At 40.1% G+C, this 20,896-nt stretch overlaps 2 protein-coding genes across 2 annotated transcripts in view; both read left to right on the top strand.

Annotated features, from left to right (window-relative positions):
- Positions 1 to 2,063: 2,063 nt before the first annotated feature.
- On the top strand, positions 2,064 to 2,309 carry LOC105567263 (homeobox protein 5-like). Its single transcript, XM_012021984.1, has one exon. The coding sequence runs from the start codon at positions 2,112 to 2,114 to the stop codon at positions 2,307 to 2,309; it is 198 nt and encodes a 65-aa protein (XP_011877374.1). The 5' UTR covers positions 2,064 to 2,111.
- LOC105567265 (CUGBP Elav-like family member 2) overlaps positions 2,249 to 20,896 on the top strand; it is a 326,569-nt gene continuing 307,921 nt past the window's right edge. The window contains exon 1 of the mRNA XM_012021985.1: positions 2,249 to 2,305. The gene's annotated coding sequence lies outside the window, so the exon portion shown is untranslated. The remainder of the gene's footprint in view (positions 2,306 to 20,896) is intronic.

The raw sequence follows: 20,896 nt of genomic DNA, 5'->3' as shown, positions 1-20,896 counted from the left end.
AATTAAAAAATTCATGCCTCACGTATAAATAATTTTTTTATATTCGATTTGTAGCCAGCTCAGAGATCAATTCTGATGAAATTGTAATCAGATCGTAGCAACAAATAGAACGTTCCCAATTAAGTAAAAAATTAGAATACTTATTTTAAAAACTTATTTTAAAACCTGGAAAGCTGCAACTAATTCAGATTTTGGCTTGCTAACTTAAACAAAATATTTTAAGCAGAGACTATATTTCACCTTTTCCCTCAATTTACGCAAAACGAGTATGTAAAATAAATGATAAAGTCTGGCATTTTTCTATTTTTCAAAATTACATTCCAGATTTTCCTTCTCAATTACGTCAAAACTGAAAACGTTATTTGTAAACGTAGTCAATTGACCATAACGAATATAAAATTTCTGTAAAACATGAAAGAGGCGCCCCGAGAAATTTGAACATTTTTTATCCATCCATCTCCATCCGAATTGTAACTGTATCGTTATGGTTTCGCTAAGGTTGACGAGTTCATAGAGTTTCGTTCCGTTGCGACGTGAAAATCGGCGAATGCTCCTTCGCGCCAAGTCGGAAAGTAATTCAAATTCTCAGGCGACGGATTCTGCCGTCTCGTATCGTTCCGCTGGAGCTCCATCAGCTTCTTCTTCCTATCGAGCGCATCTCCCACGTGCGACGAGCTCCTAAGACTTGACCCGCTGTGAGGCGCGCGAGAAACAAAAGGGGAGTTTGCGAGCCGGTAATTCGGAACTCGGGAGTTACGCAGATGGGAAAGAGGCGGAGGCGAGAAAGTGAGAGATGGAGAGGAGGAGAGAGAAGAGAGAGAGAGAGATAGAGAGACAGAGAGAGCCGGGCGGTAAACGGGCGAGAACGGGCAGCGATATCAGCCTCCTCTCCCATTCCTCGCTCGCGCACCGCACATGACTCGAGTTTCTAATTAAACTTAAACTTTTAATTGACTCGTTGTAAAGCAGTTTACAACGCACGCGCCCGCTTAGTCAGTTTTTCTCCGCTTCCCGTGTCGTCCCGTGCTCTCCGGTTCCGCGTTCGTCTCCGTGCGTTTCCCACGTCTTTGCCACGTTTTGCGCGCCGCATGGATCACAATGCACTGCAGAACACGCAGTTTACAGTCGATAAGACGTCAGGATCTGACTAAGAAAAATAGCGTATTCCATTCATTGATAAACGACGTCTTTATGCTGCATAATTTTTCACACTTGTGTAACGTTTAATTATAAAACTTCTTTTGCGCATACAATTAATTAAATTTTGTTAGTTTAAAACAAGAAATAGATAATGTAGCAATAAAGGTATTAGATTGTAAATTTTTTTTACATAATTTCTTTCAAGAGAGCGATTTTAATTCGATCTCTAAGTATACGATAAGCTTTCGTGAAATTAATAAAAGTAAAGTAATTGAACATAAAGAATTAGAGCATTAAGGGGACACAAAATTAAATACAGACGCGATATACCGTCATTTAAATTATATTCTCGATTATTAATATAATAATCAGTCCGTATCGGTAGCATTGCACTATATCATTCCGCATGAATCTTAAATTGATAGCGAACGCGTGAACTCGTTGATTAAATTTAATGAGGCGTGCGTCGATAATCACATACAACGATCCACGAATGTAGATAAAGTCCTTATCGATCACCGATACTTGTCCACAGGGTTTCGTATTCGCACCCGCAACTGGATCGTGTGACAACGGATCTGAAAGGACGCTACGATATCCGTCTGAGTTCTAAAGAATACGAAAGGCGAGGTCGGATCGACCAGTGCGTCAGCCGTACGAGTTGAACCATACTTGAGCGGCACCAGGCCACGTGCTTTTATGTTGTCGTGCTTAATCCACGTGATGAGTGTGTGCGCCTCGTGCTAAGATCTCGAGCCGATTCTGAGCGCGAACGTGGTTCGATTTGTGAATCGGGAGTGTCCCGTACGCAGCCCGCCCGAGAGATCCTGGAAGTAGCTTGTTCGTGCACGTACAGTAGTGTTTGAGGGTTGACGCCTTCAAACCGTAAGCGTACAATAATCCTGTCTTCCTCAAGGATAAACGAGACCGAGCGAAGGAGGCACCGTCAACCGGTTGCCAAACGGACTCCCATGAAAATGCTACAGTCGCTCAACGCTCTGGCGGGTAAAATCTCGCCAGGCTCCCCCACCGACAGCAACGCCAACAAGGTGCACATGCATAATAACAACAATAATAACAACAACGTGCACCACCATCCCTACTCCAAACAGCAGATCCAGCCGTCTCCATCGCACTCGGCCAACGGCGATCAAAAGGAAAATACGTGAGTTTTTTTTCTTGTTTTTACACTGCACGTTTTTGGAAAAAAAAAATTACGAGAAAGATTTTTCTTGTATTGTTTGTTTTAAGAGTGGGGGATGTAACTTTGATTGTCGACAATATTTTCGTTTTATTTTGTATTAAGTTCTGCGCATAAAATGAATAAGGGTTGTGACAATTGTGGTAGTTTGAGACCTTCTTGGCTTCTAGCCATTAGTTTTGACAGTGTTCGGCACTGTCGCTGCGCAAATTATGATTCTACAGAAAGCGCGGGAATACTAAGTGACAATAACGTTAGATAATTTGCTACCGAAGGCAAATTGTTAATTGCAGTAACAAAACTCAATGATGTTCATTTGTGCGTTGCTGAATAATTACTGACTAATGTGAAAGTAGGTCGCCCATGTTACGATTACTCATTTCACACTGATAACAGAGGCTACGGAAATTTCTGTATTATGCTAGATTGGCAAATCTCATAGCCCATCGGCAATCTGTTAAAATGTTTTGTTTACACTGTACGGCTTACATATATCACACTGAACTCCGTGTTACTACTGCATTTCAGAGTTAATTAACATATTCAAGAGGCGGTTGCAACAACATTAACGATAACCGCGTATAACTAGAGTTTCTTGCTTTGTACCAATGATATAACGCGGCATGCCGTCGCACCCGGAGCTGTTATTCTATCCAATAATTGTTACTTAACACATTGTAATCGAAAAATAACTCTGCTATTGATGTAATGGTGATTAATTCTTCGCAGACAAGGCTTACAATTGGTCCAAATAATTGAAAATACTCTTACGCTCGAAATTTGTCACGGTACAAGTAATGTGGTATAATAACGTTCATAAAAGAGCTCTATAGTGTAGCAACTCTTTAACTACTTTATAACTTGTAAGATTTTTATTCGCGAAAGATTGAAATAATGCTGCTTCCGCCGTGACAATTGTGAAAATTCTTTTATACTCGCTACGAAGATGCCGCGGCCTTTTTTGAGTAAATCGTTGACTTTAGACTTCTATTTTCCTCTCTGTTTTAATTCGTGACGGACGACTGGAAAATGCAATTTAACGCTTATCCCGCGCCGTTTGTGGTTCGCTTGTTTTTTTTTTCCATAATTTCATTGCTCGCGAGAGCCGAGAATGAGATACTTCTTGGCACGGAAAAAATAGCGTGCCGCGAGAATATCCGATACAAGACTTCCTTCGTAACGGAAATTCAAGCGGAGGAGAAGAGGAAGCGCATATAATATTAGAGGCACAATATATAAGAAACATTACGTGCTGAAGCGCGCGCCCTTCCTTCCCGTCGAGTCAAGAATTCTCCGGAGAAGCTTGATCAGAAAGGACAAGATTTCGTTAAAATAAACAACGTAGAGATCCCAATTCTACTAATTACATCTCATCGACTTTCAGCCTGAGAGCGCTCGGAAAATGCGACCTTACGTCATCATAGATAATCCGTGAGTTTTTCATAAAAACGGCTTTAAAAAAAAGCTGTTTACGAGGACAAAGAGGCTCCTAGAACAAGGGCTCACGTTTCTGCTCTATGTTCCCTTCTAATGGAAAAAGTATTTATGCGCGGAAAATGTCACAACGTTCTTCATCATCGTAAAGTATTCCCTTTAGCGCGTGTTCCGGTATTCTTTCAGGAATCATAAAAGACACGGAGGGAAGGAGAGATAGAAGGGAGAGAAAGAGAGAGAGAGAAAAAGTAGTGTAAAGAAAAAAAGAATAGAAAAGAAAGAGGAGCGTAAGGGAATGTTTGTAGAGAAAAGATTTTTTTCATCGTCGAAAGTCAAGAGAGCGTTGTCGCGGCGGCAAAGGGCGGCCCTTCTTCATTATTTCGTTACGTCGCGTAAACGCGCCTCTGTAGAATGGGAAGGGAGTTGGAAAGACCTAAAATAACTCGCCGGCATTCCTCTATGTGAGAGGACCGAGTCCTCTCCCTCGGCCTTCGACGCGACATCGCGCCATTCTTCACCTCTCTCATCGCCGCTCCTAAGTCTTTTTCATCTACCCCCCGCCGAGTGAGTGTCGCTAAAATATGTACCCGTCTTATGTAAAACGAGCGCGATCCGAACAACGGAATTGCTTCTTTCTTCGGATATGCCGAGGCTCGCAAAAATTTCAATATAACGAACGAATACATATTCGAACTACAGCCTACACAATTAATATAAAAAAAGGATGCACAAATTGAGAAGAATTGTTTTCAATTAGCCAGTTTGTCTAGTATTCAGTGAATAATAAATTATCGATCGAAAAGGGTCCTCAAAACAGGTCGGGAGCGTCCATTTATCAGGTACGGTGGTACATTTTAGGGGTGAAACGCTCGTAAATAATTCGTGTAACATAACCAGTTTCCGTGCGACGTAAATAAAAAAGTAATAGCTTGTATTAAAATATTATTCAATACCAATAGAGATACTTTATCCATTTTTCGCTAAAGGAATAATATGTGCGCATTTTATTAATTCCTATGAAATTTAATTTTTATATTGTATATGCTATCAAAATAGTGTAATAAAAGCGAATTATATTGAATAGGGCGAGTGTAACAGTATTTCGTTAGAGAGATAAATTCTTTTTTTTTCAATACAATTACTTAACGCGCTGCCGATAAATCACGTAAATGGTATCGCTAAATAGAAAGCGTAACATATTGTCACGTATAATGCTGGTAACATAAAATAAATGATATATCGATGCGCGCGCGACATATGATGTTTATTTTAATTTTACGCCATGCAAATATGTGTCGATATTGCTATATGACGCGTATTATTTATGGCGTTATCTGCGATATATTGCCACAATGAGCAGTTTGGTTGCATCATTTACTTTAATAAGCGGCGCGCAATACGGCGATATAAATAAATTTATCAAGATAAATATAATACGCGTTCAACGTATTCCTTTTAAATCGAGCGAGGGACGGTAAATTGTCACATAAGTTTACAAGAGCTGCGCGCTAACGGTACGCCGGGTTCCTTGACAATTGTAGGGCTTAAGTGATATGTGCGGCTCCAGGGAGGAATTCGTTTAACAAAAGGGTCGCTGTGGACCCTAAAGGTCGTGCGGGAGTGCCTTTATCTAGATTCGAATGCCTCACCCCGCTGGAAACACATAGAAATTAATTTCTACTTGTCGACAGGTACGATTTCTATCTGCTCGCCTCGGAGAACGATTAGGGTACCCGTGCAGTTTACTCGCCCTGAATTACGTAAATATTTGTCGCCTTCGAGCTACGCGAATAGTGTTCCACGTTTGCGCGCACTCGTCGCATTATCGCACCGTATCTAGACGTGCGCTGATAACAATTCTTATCAAATCTCACGCCATGTTAGCCTTAAATGAGGCGAAAGGTATTTTGCGCAACATACATTTCCACTTGAAAATCTGCTCGCGCGAAATCGCTAACGTGTACGTTAAAGAAGACGTCACGTAGATATCGCTAAGACACCAACACGTGCACTTTTACCACGATAATATACCTGTGAATGGAGAGAAATTACTGATGAATATATTATAAGCACTTCGAAATTGCACGTAATTCGACTTGATTTGACTCTTGCAAACATTAATTAACCACTGTTTACCTTCCGCGAAGTTTTAACATTTGCAATATAAATAATGCCCCTCGCAAAACACATTACTCTCCCACGACTTTCGTTAGTGACGTATCGATCACGTATCTCGACCTGTCGCGTCATCGACACGCGTCTATTCGTATGCCATTAATCCGTAGGGCGGCAATACTTGCGGCGCGAGAGTAACACTGCGCGAGATTGGAAATTATATTATCCAACAGGAGAATTGGAACTCTCTGCAAACAGCATTACCGCGCCATCCATCTTCCTATCGGCACCTCCTCCAACAAACTTTGCCGATAGATCATTTTTCTATCTTCGAGTTGTCGTATCCGGTCACGTATCCTGGCCGTAGATTCTCGTATTCTGCTTTCGTAGCAGGTTCCACGGGCTATTCGGATCGCTCGCATACTCGCCCTCGCACGGTCCGCGCGTCCGCTTTCACGAAAATTAAATCCGTATCGATGAAGCGTCGAACGCAAAGTCCGAGTCCTCTTTTCCGCACTTTTACCCGCGGCAAAATCGATCTGGCGCGTATACGCGACGGACATCGTCGTTGTCGCGCTCTGTCGAAAGCAGAAATGAGAGACGCTTAAAATCCGCGCCGAAGCCACGGTAGTGCAATACTGTCGGAAGAATCGGAAAGATTTACCAAAGCCACTAACGGAAATCAGGACATCAGACATTGAGAGTCTGCGGTACCATTGTCAGGCTTCGGTACTTCAGCATCTCTCGTACCGACAAACGTTTTAGCGACGAACGCGATCGTTCCTCGGATAGCGGGAGACAGATGAAACAGATAACACACGTCTAAAACTTGGAGCCTTCGTCTTCTGATTCGATGAAATAGAACCGATATTATTCTCTTTTTTTTCTTAAAGCGATAAAGAAGTTCAATCAATATATAAACTTAATTTATTTTTATATGTACGATGGATCTTAAAGAGAGAAGAAAGATAAATGAAAATATAATTATATCAAACGTCACCCGAGACGAAGATTTGTGCTATACAAAAGATGTGCGTATACGAAGAGAATTTTTTCTTAAAATTTACCCTGAAAATCATGTAATCGTGGGACAACGTGGCATTTTGAAGAATTTTAGGAGAGTTTTTTGAAACTTTACCATTTTACTAGTAGAATGGTAAAATTTCAAAAAAACTTCACAAAGGTGTTCATTATGGGATTTATTAGGATATGAGTTACCCCTAGAAATCGCTTCAGCGATTTGACATTTTCATCCCTCGATCTATTTATTCCGGAAGGAGCTTGTCAACACAAAATTCTGCTAAATCTTCTCAAAAGTGCTCGGCGTGCGCTTCTGGCGAGCGTACGAATGAGAGACATAAGGATTCGGGCGCGGTAGGGGGAGAGGCCAGATCTCGAGTGCCAGTAGCAGTCTAGAGGAGGCGAGGGACGGCGGGGGGGGGGGGGGCATCGTCTGAGAAAAATCTGACAAATCCGACAAATCCAAATACAGAAAATCCTGCCGAGCACGCGCCTATCCGCCACTTGAGGATACGCTGCCTTCCTTTTTCCTCGGTCTCCCTCCTCGCCCGCGTATCCTGCCGAACCGCCCAGCCACCCCCTCAGCCTGGCACGTGTGCAGACGCTGCGAGCATCCCACCTCGTGTCGGTGGTTACGCGTTCTCCTCGGAGGCGTAAGCAGTTGCCGGGCACGAGGCACGTAGCCGTGATATTGTCACATGCCTCCGGTGCGAGGCTCCAAATTGTATCGTCGTCGTCGCCGTCGCGGTGCATGTGCGACCGACGACGACTCTCCTCCGCGTGCGTGCGTCTCTGGTCGCGCTCCACGCTGCTTCCCGGCCCACCTCCTCGGCTCTCCCCCACACCACTTACACCGACGACAATAATATCCGACACGCTCCAGCTATTCCTTCTCTTTTCGAGCTGACGGCATTGTCTTGCAGTTTTTCCCCGTCTCTGCCGCGCGACGATCCGAACGGCACGTCCGAAAGCGTGGAACGTAAGAACGTGCGATTGGCGAGCTAAAAAAAAAAGAATAACGCGTGGTTACTTTATAACAGAATTCTGCCAAAGCGAATTCCAAACAGGTTGCAACTTTATTGAAATGAATGAGGCAAACGCGGGTCATTGATTGTTACATTATTATGAAACCTTTTAGAATGTCTCAGTAAAAGACTGTTGAAATTCTACCAGAAGCTTACTAAAATTATTATGTATATTCAATATTTACTTTTACAATAATTAAATTTCTGACTTAATAATTTGTCAAAATTGTATTCTAGGCCAAAATGTATCTCTGACAGTATCTCGATAAGTTGCCCGAGTACTTTACATTTAATAATATCGGAATCAATGGTTTTCTGACACGCTTGTTCTAACGTCACTTTAGAAAGGCACTTTTCAGAGATTTGAATCTCGCGTAGTCTCTTGTCACCATTCGTGCTTTCAGTGACAAGCTGTTATTCTCTCACCCCAGACGCCACATTGGTACACTCGCCGGATATTCGTTCATCATAATTCAATCACCCCCATCGCACCTCGCCTTCGGTGCGGCGAACCGATCAAATTCATCGCGGAGGAAGGCGAAATTTTATCAACGAATCTATTTAAGCGGATAACGGAGTCGTTACTTTGTTCGCTAATCCACGAGCTTCCGGCGGGGCGGTTCGTCCGCGGGAGCGCTTTTAACATCCGGTAATCTGTCGACGGTAATCTTTTTAGCCTTCCCGGCTGCCTCTGCGCCGCGCCGCGAATCGCGAAAGAGTGAAAGCAGGCGCGAGCGAGGCATATGGAAATGGAACGTGGTGGTGGCCGCGCGAGGGTGCGATTCGCAACGATGTAATTTGTCGGATCTGTAAACCGACCGCATAAGTTAGCGCAGCCACTAATGGATAAGCATCCATCCCCTGGTTATGCGCGCAGTAATATGACTCGTAACGTATTCCATTGTGCTGACCTATCGTCACCCTCCGCGCCATTGTGATGACATAAAATCGAACCACAAACCAATCCTACTTTTCCTCTTTGTTGGTTGCGCAAATAAAATTAGTGATTTTTGGGGCATTTCTTTTCGTTAATAAAATAACTTAGGGTTTCCTTCGTTCTCACGTACATATAAACAATACGGAACGTTTCGAGAGATTTTTATTAGATCGACAGAGTCTGTGAAAAGATATTAAACATAAATAAGAAAAGTGAGGATTGATTGGCTACCAATAATTGCAATAGTGTCCTTATTAAGGACCTCAGTTTAACTAGGATTCACATTTTCATAATCTTTATTATATCTATACATCGATAAGTTACAGTACACACAGCTTCTACGGCGCAACTTGATGATACCATTACTTTTGTAGAGACAATAAAAATGTATTTGTTTCCTAACAAAATATATCTAAATAATTAAATTACATAATTCTTGATTGGTTGGCGCTTATACTTTGCGTCTTTTTTGCCTATTTTTTTAAAAAAAAGGTTATTTTTAAGGTGTATGTTAAACTTGAAAACATGTATACCTGAACTGAAGAAATACTGCCAACTTAATATACATTTAATAACGTCAACAACTTTTCTTTCTCACAACAGTAGCGATATTGATCGAAACGATTCTGCAGCGAAAAGTTCATGGATCCGAGAACGTAGCCGCGAACTTTCTGCTATTCATACGTATTTGTTGTTTCTTTTATGCTCTACACCGAATACACGTTGGCTGTCAATGTGCTCATGTTAAAGGGAAACGTGTACTTTTATTAATTATAGAAACAAAATTACATGTCCCGTTGTACAAACGTTGTTATGCAGTGCTAATTAAATTTTAATTAAAACTGTCACCTGCTCGTGTCATTGAGTTATATATGACGATGACGCACATATAACTCAAATCGAGTGATGTAATTATATTGCACAACGATTAATAATTTTATGCAAGTATTTTTATATCGACAATAAAACTATAAGGCTAACGATAAGTGGAGACTAATCGCGAAGGAAAGTAAGGCAACAAAGTCAATTTGTAGCAATTATAGAATCATATAAGTTTCAGAAATCTGTAGCATGAATTTATTTAATTATATAATTGCGATTGTTACATATTTGTGATTGTTACATAATTGTGATTGTTACATATTCACCAATAAGTAAATTATTTTTGAAAAGGGGAAAATGTAGGCGTTTCGCGTAGAATATTGACTTTTTTAAACGCGAACCACAATAGCGCGCTGTTAATATATTATTTAACCTTCAATTCGTCAGACTCGTTAAAATTTATGAGAAAACGTTGTTTCAAGTTTTCTATGCGATATTTATAATTGTCGAAGGAAAACGCGACTGTTTACCGCGCATTCGAGCGTTCTATTTACGCGATAAGCGTAAATGCATTGGCAAACTCGCGGGACGACAACGTGCAAATTCGCAGCGCGATAGAATTCGGTTGTTGTAACAGCCGTCGATGCCGTCGCGTTTCGCATTGCCTCGATTCATTATCAACGCGGCGCTCGCGCTGGGAATCGCTCGAACAGTAAAACGCGCTTGCGAGGACGCGGCGGCAGGCAGATCTGCGGTGGTTGAAAGGAAAAGTTGCTCGTCCTAGCGACCTACTTCCCCGTCGCGTTTGTCGTCGGCAACTCGTCTCGTGTTCCCAAGCTCAGCGTTGTTGTTTACAACGACGGTCCTTTGCAAACGAACAAGGAGCCTCTTTGTAAAAGGGTTGTTATAATCGAGCGGCATTCACCCCACTGCCGCGGGCGTTCTATATCGTCGGGTATAAAGTATCAATGGGTATCTCTCTCCCCGTGTCGCTGTGAGGGAAACGGAAGCTCCACTATGCGAGAGACACAATTAGCTACGCATAAATTACAGCACGGTGGTTCGATCGCGATGCACAGATGCGAACAATTGCTTTGAAAAAAGCCGTTATATCGATGCAGCTTTCCGAGGGAAACGACGATGATGAAAATGATACGTGACGATCTAAGAAAGATTACAGATCGTGCACGATGTTTCAAACTTGGGGAAACAGTTGCTTCAAGCATTCAATGCTGTTTTACGCGTTGAATCAGATTAAATGGATGTGAATCGATTCAGATTTGGATATTACGGATTACTTTTGTATTCACAAAAATATTCATTAAATGTACACCGCGTGGAACGAATTAGTCGACGCACGTGCTTGCGTACGTTTGATCCACGAATTTCCCTGACGAATCGTCGCGAATCGTGGCACCAATCTCGCGAATGAAGATAAGCGAAGGCGGAGTATCGCGCGTGATAAGACAAGGATAACCGGTATAACCGGCGGAGTGAGGCGTTTTAACGCGATTTTATTGTCTCGGTTCCCTCGCTGCCCTATCGAGTGGCAGTCTCATCGTATCGGAGAAGCGGCCTCTGCCTCCGCGCGTTCTCGTTTCTCTTTGACGATTAGGACTTTACACGCTACGGGAGCCATATGAATAAAGGATAAGGGCATATGTAACGTACGTCGAGACGGCGCACGTACGTGGTCGTACGTACCGTAAACACGTGCCGACACGTACTATCGATCTCGTGTAAAATTAAAGTGCACGCCTGCAGTTCCCGCAGTCGTAGCACTCGTAAATTATTCCCGCGACCCCGAGCCCTTGACCTCCGTGACAATTACCGTGATTCTAGAGAACGTTGCGCCGCGAGCTCGCATTTATCTCGCGGGGCGAACGCACGCGGGGCATCCATCGGCGAAGAGTCGATTCGCCGCCGTCGCTCGCAGCCGCGTTACGCCGCGCGAGTTCGGCACAACCGAGCTGCCTATTAAATCGCCCAGAGAGTGCTTGAACTTGATTCCCAGGACACGCGATCCCTCGCGCCGATCGATCGGTTCGCAGTTCACCCACCTTTTCCATTTGGAAATAATACCCGCTTGCACGAAAGGATTCTTATCGCCTACTTCAACGTCCGCTCTCGATGTAATCTGTCCGCCACAGAATTAGGCCATATCTAATTTACACGAATTTAATTCCATGATAATTCGACTTTCCAGACCAGGCTTTAGAATCAATGCTCTTTTAGGGAAAATCGATAGTAAAGCCGAGTTCTTTGGCAAATGAACATTTTCGCAATTTCATTTGATGCGTGGTAGAAAGGATTCCTATTATATAAAAGGCTTAATTGAGCTGAGTAAAATCCAGTGAGAATTAGGCTAGTTTTTGTGTGTGAAGTTTGCATCTTAATTAACGAAATGTTAAATAATTCGATGATTATCAATGCCGCGGTATTGAAATCTTCGGTTTACTCATCATTTAATTTTTAATACTTGCGGTTGAAAAGAGATTTGTGGGTTTCAGGATAGTTTGCATATATCGATCCGTCAAGCTTTGTGCGTTCTTCATGATTTATCACGTCCCATGTAACGCAATTTATTTTTGCACGGAATTATTGAAAGCGCATTTGAATTTTATTTGAAATGAACGTTTCCCAAAATATCACTGGTCAAATTAAACGGGGTCTGGTGATAATGACTATCACGTAATTTATCTCGATTAGCGATATGCCCACGCAACACGAGAATGATCGATCGGGTCCCAAGCTTTCCGAGCTATCGAGCTATTCGCGTTCTTGTAATGATATAACACATCATTAACGTAATCGTGAATAATCGGTTCGTACGAGTAATATTTTCCGATTACATCTTTGCCATACATTATTTACCGTCACCGTTAACCCGGGAAACGTTACGGTTGACATAATTGCGAAGAAATCGATTTATCTTTGATAGAAATTGCAGAAGTCATTGTATGCGTTACTCAACGTTTCATTCATTAAATTGATGGAGAACACACGCATATTTATTTATTTTGCGTACCTGCTATTTATTTGACAGCTGGAAATAATTCCAGTCTATGGTGGAAAATTACACAGGACAGAATGCACCGATTCCTCGGTGCTTTCTTTTTCCTTGGTCGGGATAAGCAACTGGCTACAGAAGAGAGGCACTTCATGGTTTGGTATTTTCTAGAACTTATCCTTTTGTTTTAGATCCGTCTTCCTACAGAAAGCAGCTACACGAAAGTCCACTCCGACCACTTAGCGAAAACTAAGTTACGAAGTAATTTTTCATTTTCCTTAACTGCCAGGTGTCTTACTGTGTATCGGTTGATTCGATGAGAAACGTAGAGGAATGTCTGTAATCCAGTTAGGAAGTATTTCTTGAAGCTGCGCTATTAGATCTCTTCGATTCGCTTCCATCTCACTCGTCGTTCTTTACGAAGCCGTTGCAGCAGATTTTACGATAACTCACAAATGTGATGCTTTAACCAATAATAGAGCGGAACGAAAATTAATTCAATCATTCTTCTTCTGATACACAATGTGGGCATTAAAAATGATTAATGCGTATGATGTGCGCGATTGATAAAGTCTCAAACTTTTTATTCAATCGTATACACACACAGTTTATTACAATGTCAATTAAAACATTTGCAAAAGAGAATTAAATGGTATTATTAAACACAAAGATGAGAAGCAACGTCATTCATCAATTTTTTCACATATTAAAAATGCACATTAAATATCTCGATAATAAATCTTTCAATTTCTTTTGTAATAAAATGATACATTAGATATTATATGATCGAGAAGTAAGATTTCAGTAGCCGTTTATATTCATTAAACTTAATTTATCAAAATTCAGTCCTGACAATTAAGTTGAACATTTTTTTTAAAAAAAGTTTTCCCTTCAAATTTTCTTCATAAAGTACATTCTATCCGAATCAGATAGTACATCGTACATATTGTTGATATCCGCAACTGTTTTATAATATATTTTCCATTCAATAATACAGGATCAATACTTCTGTGTGGCGGAGTGTGCGATATTTCTTGAAATATCATACGTGAACAGTCTGTTCCTAACCGGCGGCACGTTTCGTGAGCATCGGCGTGAAATTTATTCGATGGGCTAATAACGCGGTTGGGTCGCAGACCGCGGTAGTATCAAATTCTACCTTCGATTTTACCCTTCCAACCCCCACCTGGGGGGTGGGGGGGTCCCTTCGAATCCTACCCTATCCACTGACATCGACTCCACCTACGCTCAATCCGGGAACCCGTTCGCATTAGCATGTTATTGGGCGGTTGTTTACTTCGGGTTAATCGTCACCTCTGGCGCCAACGATGCGGCAAACGGGTGAAAAGTAATAGAGGACCGTGGCGATTTCATTGAGCAATTCTTCCCGACTTGCTGGCGATCTAGATTCGACGGAAAATTAATCATGGCTTTACCCGTACTACAATTACGTATTGATTTACAATTAAAATGACGGGAAAGAATATGCCTTTGTAACAGCTAGGGAAAATACTAATTGTAAGTATCTTTGGATACCTGTATCCAATGTAATTAGCGGCAACGTTTATGTTAAATATAATTGCTGCGTTCCGTTTAATTGAACATGACTGTACATTATGTAGGGCGGCAATATTTAGCTGTAAATATGACATTGGATGGGAAAATGTAAAAACAAAATTGTTATTTTATACAAAGATTTTTGAATTCATAGTTTGACACTTCATATAATTACTCTGTGATAATTCCTCTGTTATCGTCACGCAAAAAAAAAATGTCGATTGAAACATTAAGATTTGATATGCTAGACGCTTTGAATGCACTCATTAATTTACATTATACTGGACGTGTTTTATCCATTAAATAAAACACAAAGAAACTGAGAGAAGTACAAGAAAAGACAATTAGGAAAATTGCCGGCAAAGTTACGGCGCCAGACAAGATTGCACCAGTTGCAGTCGGTTTTTAATAAATAAACATTCCAACAGACGGGCTTGCGTCTTTCTTCTATCGTAACGTCACAAATGAATCGTGACCGGATTTAATCCTGGCAGACAGTGTCGCGTGTCTCGCTGGTGTTAAAATCTGCAAAGAGCGAGCGGGGGAAGGATGGAGAGTTAATTAAACGAATAAATAACGTAACAAAGCCTCGGTGAGGAATCCAGAGACGCTGGGAGGGGAAGAGCGGGGAAATGAGAGGATGAGAGAGGACAACATAGGAAAACGGAGAGCGTAAACGCGAAGCGGTGTACAGAAGCGAGAGAACACGACCGCACTCTCCGGTTCTCTTTCAGCGACTCGGTGTTGCAGATATACGCCATATTGTCTGCACCTTCCATTCTTCCTCACCCTCGGCCTGAAAGCACGCGATGTCCTACGATCCTTTGCCTCTGCCTTTCATCCTGTTTGTCATTATTGCTCGCTATGCCTTTGCTCGGTCCACGGTTCTCCGTCGCTCTTCGGCAATGAGCCGATACTTTGAACATTTTGGAGCGTCGTATTACACTCCGCCGTTTCAGTCGCACGTTAATTAAAAAGCGCTAAAGCTATCTGACGTGTGAAGATCTTTTGCAATACAGATATAATATAGTATACTACTCATAGAAATATAATACTACTCGTCGAAGCCTTGAATTAATTTCAAGCTGCTTGAAGATTGAACGAACAATATAAAATTAAAAACAAACCGAGAGAAACATCGTTGCCTAATGGAATTTTTATTTACGAGTATGAAATTACAATCGTGTATATATTTTTTATATGATTCTATAAACTCTGTATACGCGTGATTCTATAAACTTTTCTACTTTCCATCGTCCACAGATTCTCAATTTCATAGATTTTTGGGTTTCGTTGGTTTTTCGTCGAATGAATCTTTTATGTGAACTTTTAAAAAGCTTGCAAAGATTGAACTACCTTTTAGATTTGTCGTTGCACAAGCTCCTTACCTCGATCTTACGCGCTACACGAAAAATTCGTCATTTTTAAATTCGCCTGCAGCAAGAACGTTCGCCCTTGCAAAAAGAGCTCATTGACATGCAATTCGAGAAACCGCAAATTAGTCTCTTTGGATACTTTCGTGGCGTGGCGAGTCGGTAGGGCTATAAAAATCCGCGATTGCTACCTTAGTCCCCTAATTCTGCCATGCCACATAGTCGCTACGTTTGCCCATGAAACGTCGAGAGCACTTCCATAGGCGGATTGAGCGCCTTCATGAGCGGCAGACACGCGAATTGGATATGACAGTGCTGTGCAAATCCACTTGCATGGTAGAAACTAAGTAGGGAAAAAGCTTATTGTTTTACTTAGAAAATGATGGTTCGCGGAAACGTCGCGGCACCTACGTTACAATAATAAAAAGATCACATACCATCACTTGCATGTCCGATTGGACATGCAAATAAGATGATATTTGTTTCTCCTCGGCATTATAATCTTGGAACTGCTAATCGCGTCAATAAATAGTCGAAGCTTATGATTAAGTGTAACTCTACAGAACATTAATTACAATGAAAATCTTTCTCATTTTGTACTTTCTTTTTACTCTTATTCGCTCTAAGTGTGTTCTATTTGTCCGTCACATAATAACACTAATAGATCTTTTTTATGTTACAGGTAAGTCACTTCATATCGAATATTATTTCTACAACGACGAAAATTTGAAGTATCCCGAGCAAGTAGGTGAGTAAAAATATGAAAAGTTTTTTTGGCGCGGCCTCTGTTTAAAGTCTAATCAATACTAAGGGATTTAGTAACCGTGCGCTGTTTTATAAATTTGCATTCAACTCTATTTATTTTTGCCGTTAAATGAAAATAAGAGGGAAAGCGTGATCTCGTCCCGTGCTCCGTAAATCATTAGTTTTATCAAGCTCATCCACGTACGTGCTTCTGTTTTATCTGCTGGACTAACTGGCCATTCGTTAAAAGCGGCAGAAAAATTTCGAAAACAATGGGCGGTACGCATACGAGGATTGTTTGATTGGAAGCTCATACATGAAAGCCGGAAAAATACTGTCACGCCAATTGGACGGCAAGAGCAATCGACTTGGTCGTGAACGCACACGTCAAACGTTGTCACAGATCAAAAGTACACAGCTGTCGAATTAAGCATTGTGCCATTATAATTAATACTTCCGTTTGCCAAGAAAATACGAAATAGATGGAACTCTCCAGTTTTTTTTTGCGCGCGAATGCAAATTTAAGATTTATTTATGCAAATGAACTTATCGTGTATTGCGCGAATTTATTTCAAACATTTAGATATTTGAAATCAGCTAAATGAAAATACAACTCCACTTTTCATCCTCTCAAAATTAAGATATCAAATTGAATATGAAACTGTAAGGATAAAGACCTATTTCTCCGCTTTATTTTTCTTTATCCATAATTTTGTCAGTATCTCGACAAATAGATTTAGCTCAATCTAGTATTTTTAAAACATGTTTTAAGGAACAAAATGCAGGACAAAAATAATGCACGATCAAATGTTTGTTAAATTGAAAGTTGTTTCAAAACGAGTCAACAACTATTTGATCTCGTAAAGTGTGACCATCAAAATTTCGAAACAAATTCAGTACGTTCCTCTAATACATCGAATTTCGTTGATAACGAGTAGTCCATGCCAATGCATAGAGAAAAGAGAGAAAGAAAATAAAATCTGATATGACACACGAAACAGTTGCGATAACGTGCATCTAGAATTCTAGACGATGAGAATGATGATGATGATGAATATATTTTGTGTCAACATAAAATATAATGCGCAAAATTGTTAAATTATTGCACACAATAGCTATTTATTTAGGGAAAGTTTTTTTATTGCGCTTTTACTTTTTGCTTTTTTTTTGTTTGCAATTGTTATTGCTTTATATTACAGTTCGCCCTATTAATTATGGTACAGAATATTATTTGCAGGTTTATATCGCTGGTTTGTTAATGATAATAATATATATAAATCTTAAATAAATACAGCGGCTGGCGCAAATATTTTTCTAGTTTCACCGTGATTCGCGACCATTAGCTTTTCATTAAACTCATCAATTGAAATGTAATATGCTGCGAATTATTGCATCTCTCAAACTTTCTGGCAATAATTGGATCACGAGCATCCATCGAAGTAGTGGTCTTCACCTAAGTACACATGGCACTTGGGAAGATCGTTGAACGCTAATGACAAGCACTTATATAATTAGCAGGATGCAATTAAACAATTAAAGTAACGTTAATGGAATCAGAGACTGAGCTCGCGCTTATCCAAAGTTTAACAAAGTTAATCGCGAGCAGTTCTTTTTTACTCTCGCTCCAAATGTCGTTAATTGTATAAACCTATTAATGCTTAGTAACGATAATAATATGGAATTTATGAGCAGGACTGCCTTTGGTGGCGCGATCTCATTGCGAGCGTATCGCAATCGAATCAGAGCGACGAGGTTGAGTGCTTTCTTGATTGAATTGCGCACACACGTAGAAAATATAATATTATAGCATGTCAATACCCTTTAGTAACTGTCATATGAAAACATATTCAAACTGTCTTTCTCTGATTTTGATGAATCTTCAATCCGGTAAAATAAAAGACGCAAAGTAAAAAGATATAAATACACATTTTACATTATAATTTCTCTTAAATCAATATATTATAATTTGAGAGAAAATAATAATTATTTGTCAGCTAATTTTATTTAAATCTGGAATTTTGTCAAGTTTTGTCATCAAAAGAGATATTTAACGTTAAAGAGTTTTAGATACACGAATATTTCGTTTGCGTTATTCTTTTTAAACTAGCTTTTTCATTGAACCTTTTGACAACGTAAGAATAATTTCTACCAAGAAGAGTTATATTTGACGGCAGCCAATTACGATGGCAGCCATTCTTCGAGAATGTAACTGCTTGAAATTCGTTAACGCGACAAGATAATGATCTTATGACGTTAACGAGCGATTCGCTCTCCCTTCCTCGTTGCGCCTCCGGTGTCGTCGCATTGGAAAAGAGGGTGGACGTGTCTGACGAACAGGGGTTGACAGTTTTGTAACGTCAGGAGGGATTTAATAGTCCAGTCAAGAGGCGCTAACCCCTCTTTCAACCAACGTGTCGAGAATGCAAGATGGGAAAGCGGACGGGGACGTGCAGGCGAGAAGTAAAGTAAAACTTTCATGTTACGTTTTCCCATCCGCGACAGTTCGCGCGTTGTTTTATACCTGTGAAGTGCGCTCTGGTATCGACGTTTTATGATCGGCAATAATACAATCGTAGCGACGGCCTGTGGCGATGACGATGCCTTGTTCTCTAAAGCAACACTATAAAAGGGAATTACTTTGTAACTGCAATATTACTTTATAACAATAGCGCTTGAAAGTATAAACACGAATTCAAAGCCTTTTGTATTTAATGTAACGTACTGTTCACTAAATTTTGCATTGCATGTTAAAATGTTTCCTGCATTTAGTGCAATAGCTGAATTTGTATTTTTCTTCAAAGCACGCGGTCTCGTTATAAAATAATGGTGTGTGTGTGTGTATATGTATACATATTTTTTGTAAATTTATTTTTAAATTATTATAGAATGTTTTAATCATAATACAACACAACATTTTTCTTAATATTTGGAAAGCTATGTAGTTATAGATTTTTGAATATGCGATTTTTGCGCGTAAAATAGATAAGAATTGAACTAGCTTACTTAAATTCGCAACATATATATCTACTCTAATTCGCAAGCGTTAACGTGTGATGGGCAGGCGAGGCGATTTTTAATTTTGATCGGCGATGTGTCGACGCTGTTTTGCAAAACTGCCTCGGTCTTGAAATAATTTGAAATAACCGACTATCAGAGGCTGTCTGCGAGATCCGTTTCATTAAAATGCATTCTACCAATCAACTGGAAAATATGCGACGCGTATAAACTCAGTAAATAGGCATTTGTTTAATAACGTGAGAGAAAAAATGTAGAATTATACAAGATTCGCCGAATGAGTGAATAGTATGATATACGCGTCACAGGGCGTCATATAATTCATACGGCGACGTTGATATTGCATTGCACATTTTTATCGCTCCGTTTTTTATTCCTGTGCCATACATCATCCCGCGATCGTAGTGTCCGATGGCTCGAATAACGACTGCAACAAAAATATAATAAATATTGAATTCGATATTTCCGCAAGTGATAGCGGAGGGTTCGTTAATTACTTTTTGTACATGGAATGTTTTGAATATTTTGTAAGCATATTTTCCGTCAGTCATACAAAGATTTGTATTTGTACGTCTAAAGTATTTGTACGATATTTCAGTTTATAAGAATTTAATTAGAAACATTTGATTTGGAAAAATTATAAAATGACTTATATTAAACAAGAATCTTCTAAAATGAAAATTCGAGCAATTTGATTAGGATTCAATAAGATGAAGTGTACCTATATGCAGAAGAGAATATAAACTTATTCAGGATCTCGTGGCAATTTAAAACATTTCCAATATCTGTAACTCTTGAAGCTGGTATTTTGGAGATACAGCCAAGTCCACTATAGCTCCGGTTGGACAAGCTCGCGCGACCGTTTTCTTCCGTATTTGCATTCATTTGCACATGGAATAGAGAATAGAAGCAGCTTAATGTCACAGTCCGACCGGATCGACGTCGTTTACTGTTGTATTTCCGAGCAGAATAAAATTCCAATAAAGTGCCAATGAAGAGCAATGGTATGCACGTAAATTTTTACGGTTACTTTAACGTGGCAAGTGAAGTTACAATTCGAGGTTAACAATAAATTGAAACGAACATACAATTTTTTTGAAATATTCCTTATTGTAGCATTTTCGTCTAAAACTCTACCGTTTTTAAGTAAGATACTAACAATATTATCATTACACTGTATTTTATATTCTATCTGCAATTCTCCCTCCACTTCAACTATTTTTATCTTTCTTAATTCTCGTTTGCTTTCGACGCTACATTAAACACTATTCACTTGTTCAGAAATAACGTTAAAGTATTCTACCCGCAGAAATTGCCTGGCGTGCCACAAATTTACATTTCAAAAGACATCTGGCATTATTGAGGTGTAAACTGTTGGTCTAAATCATGTACACCAATGCCTACCCGGGAAAAAATTTATATGTTTTATTATATGAGTTTCGTTCCTAGCCAATCATATACAACGTAAATGTGAGTTAGATATCGTTTGATAACACACTAATA

Source organism: Vollenhovia emeryi, unplaced genomic scaffold, assembly GCF_000949405.1.
Source record: "Vollenhovia emeryi isolate VEMERY1.0 unplaced genomic scaffold, V.emery_V1.0 DF939139.1, whole genome shotgun sequence".
NCBI classification, from domain to species: Eukaryota; Metazoa; Arthropoda; class Insecta; order Hymenoptera; family Formicidae; genus Vollenhovia; species Vollenhovia emeryi.
This window is presented reverse-complemented; position numbering and strand designations above follow the sequence as displayed.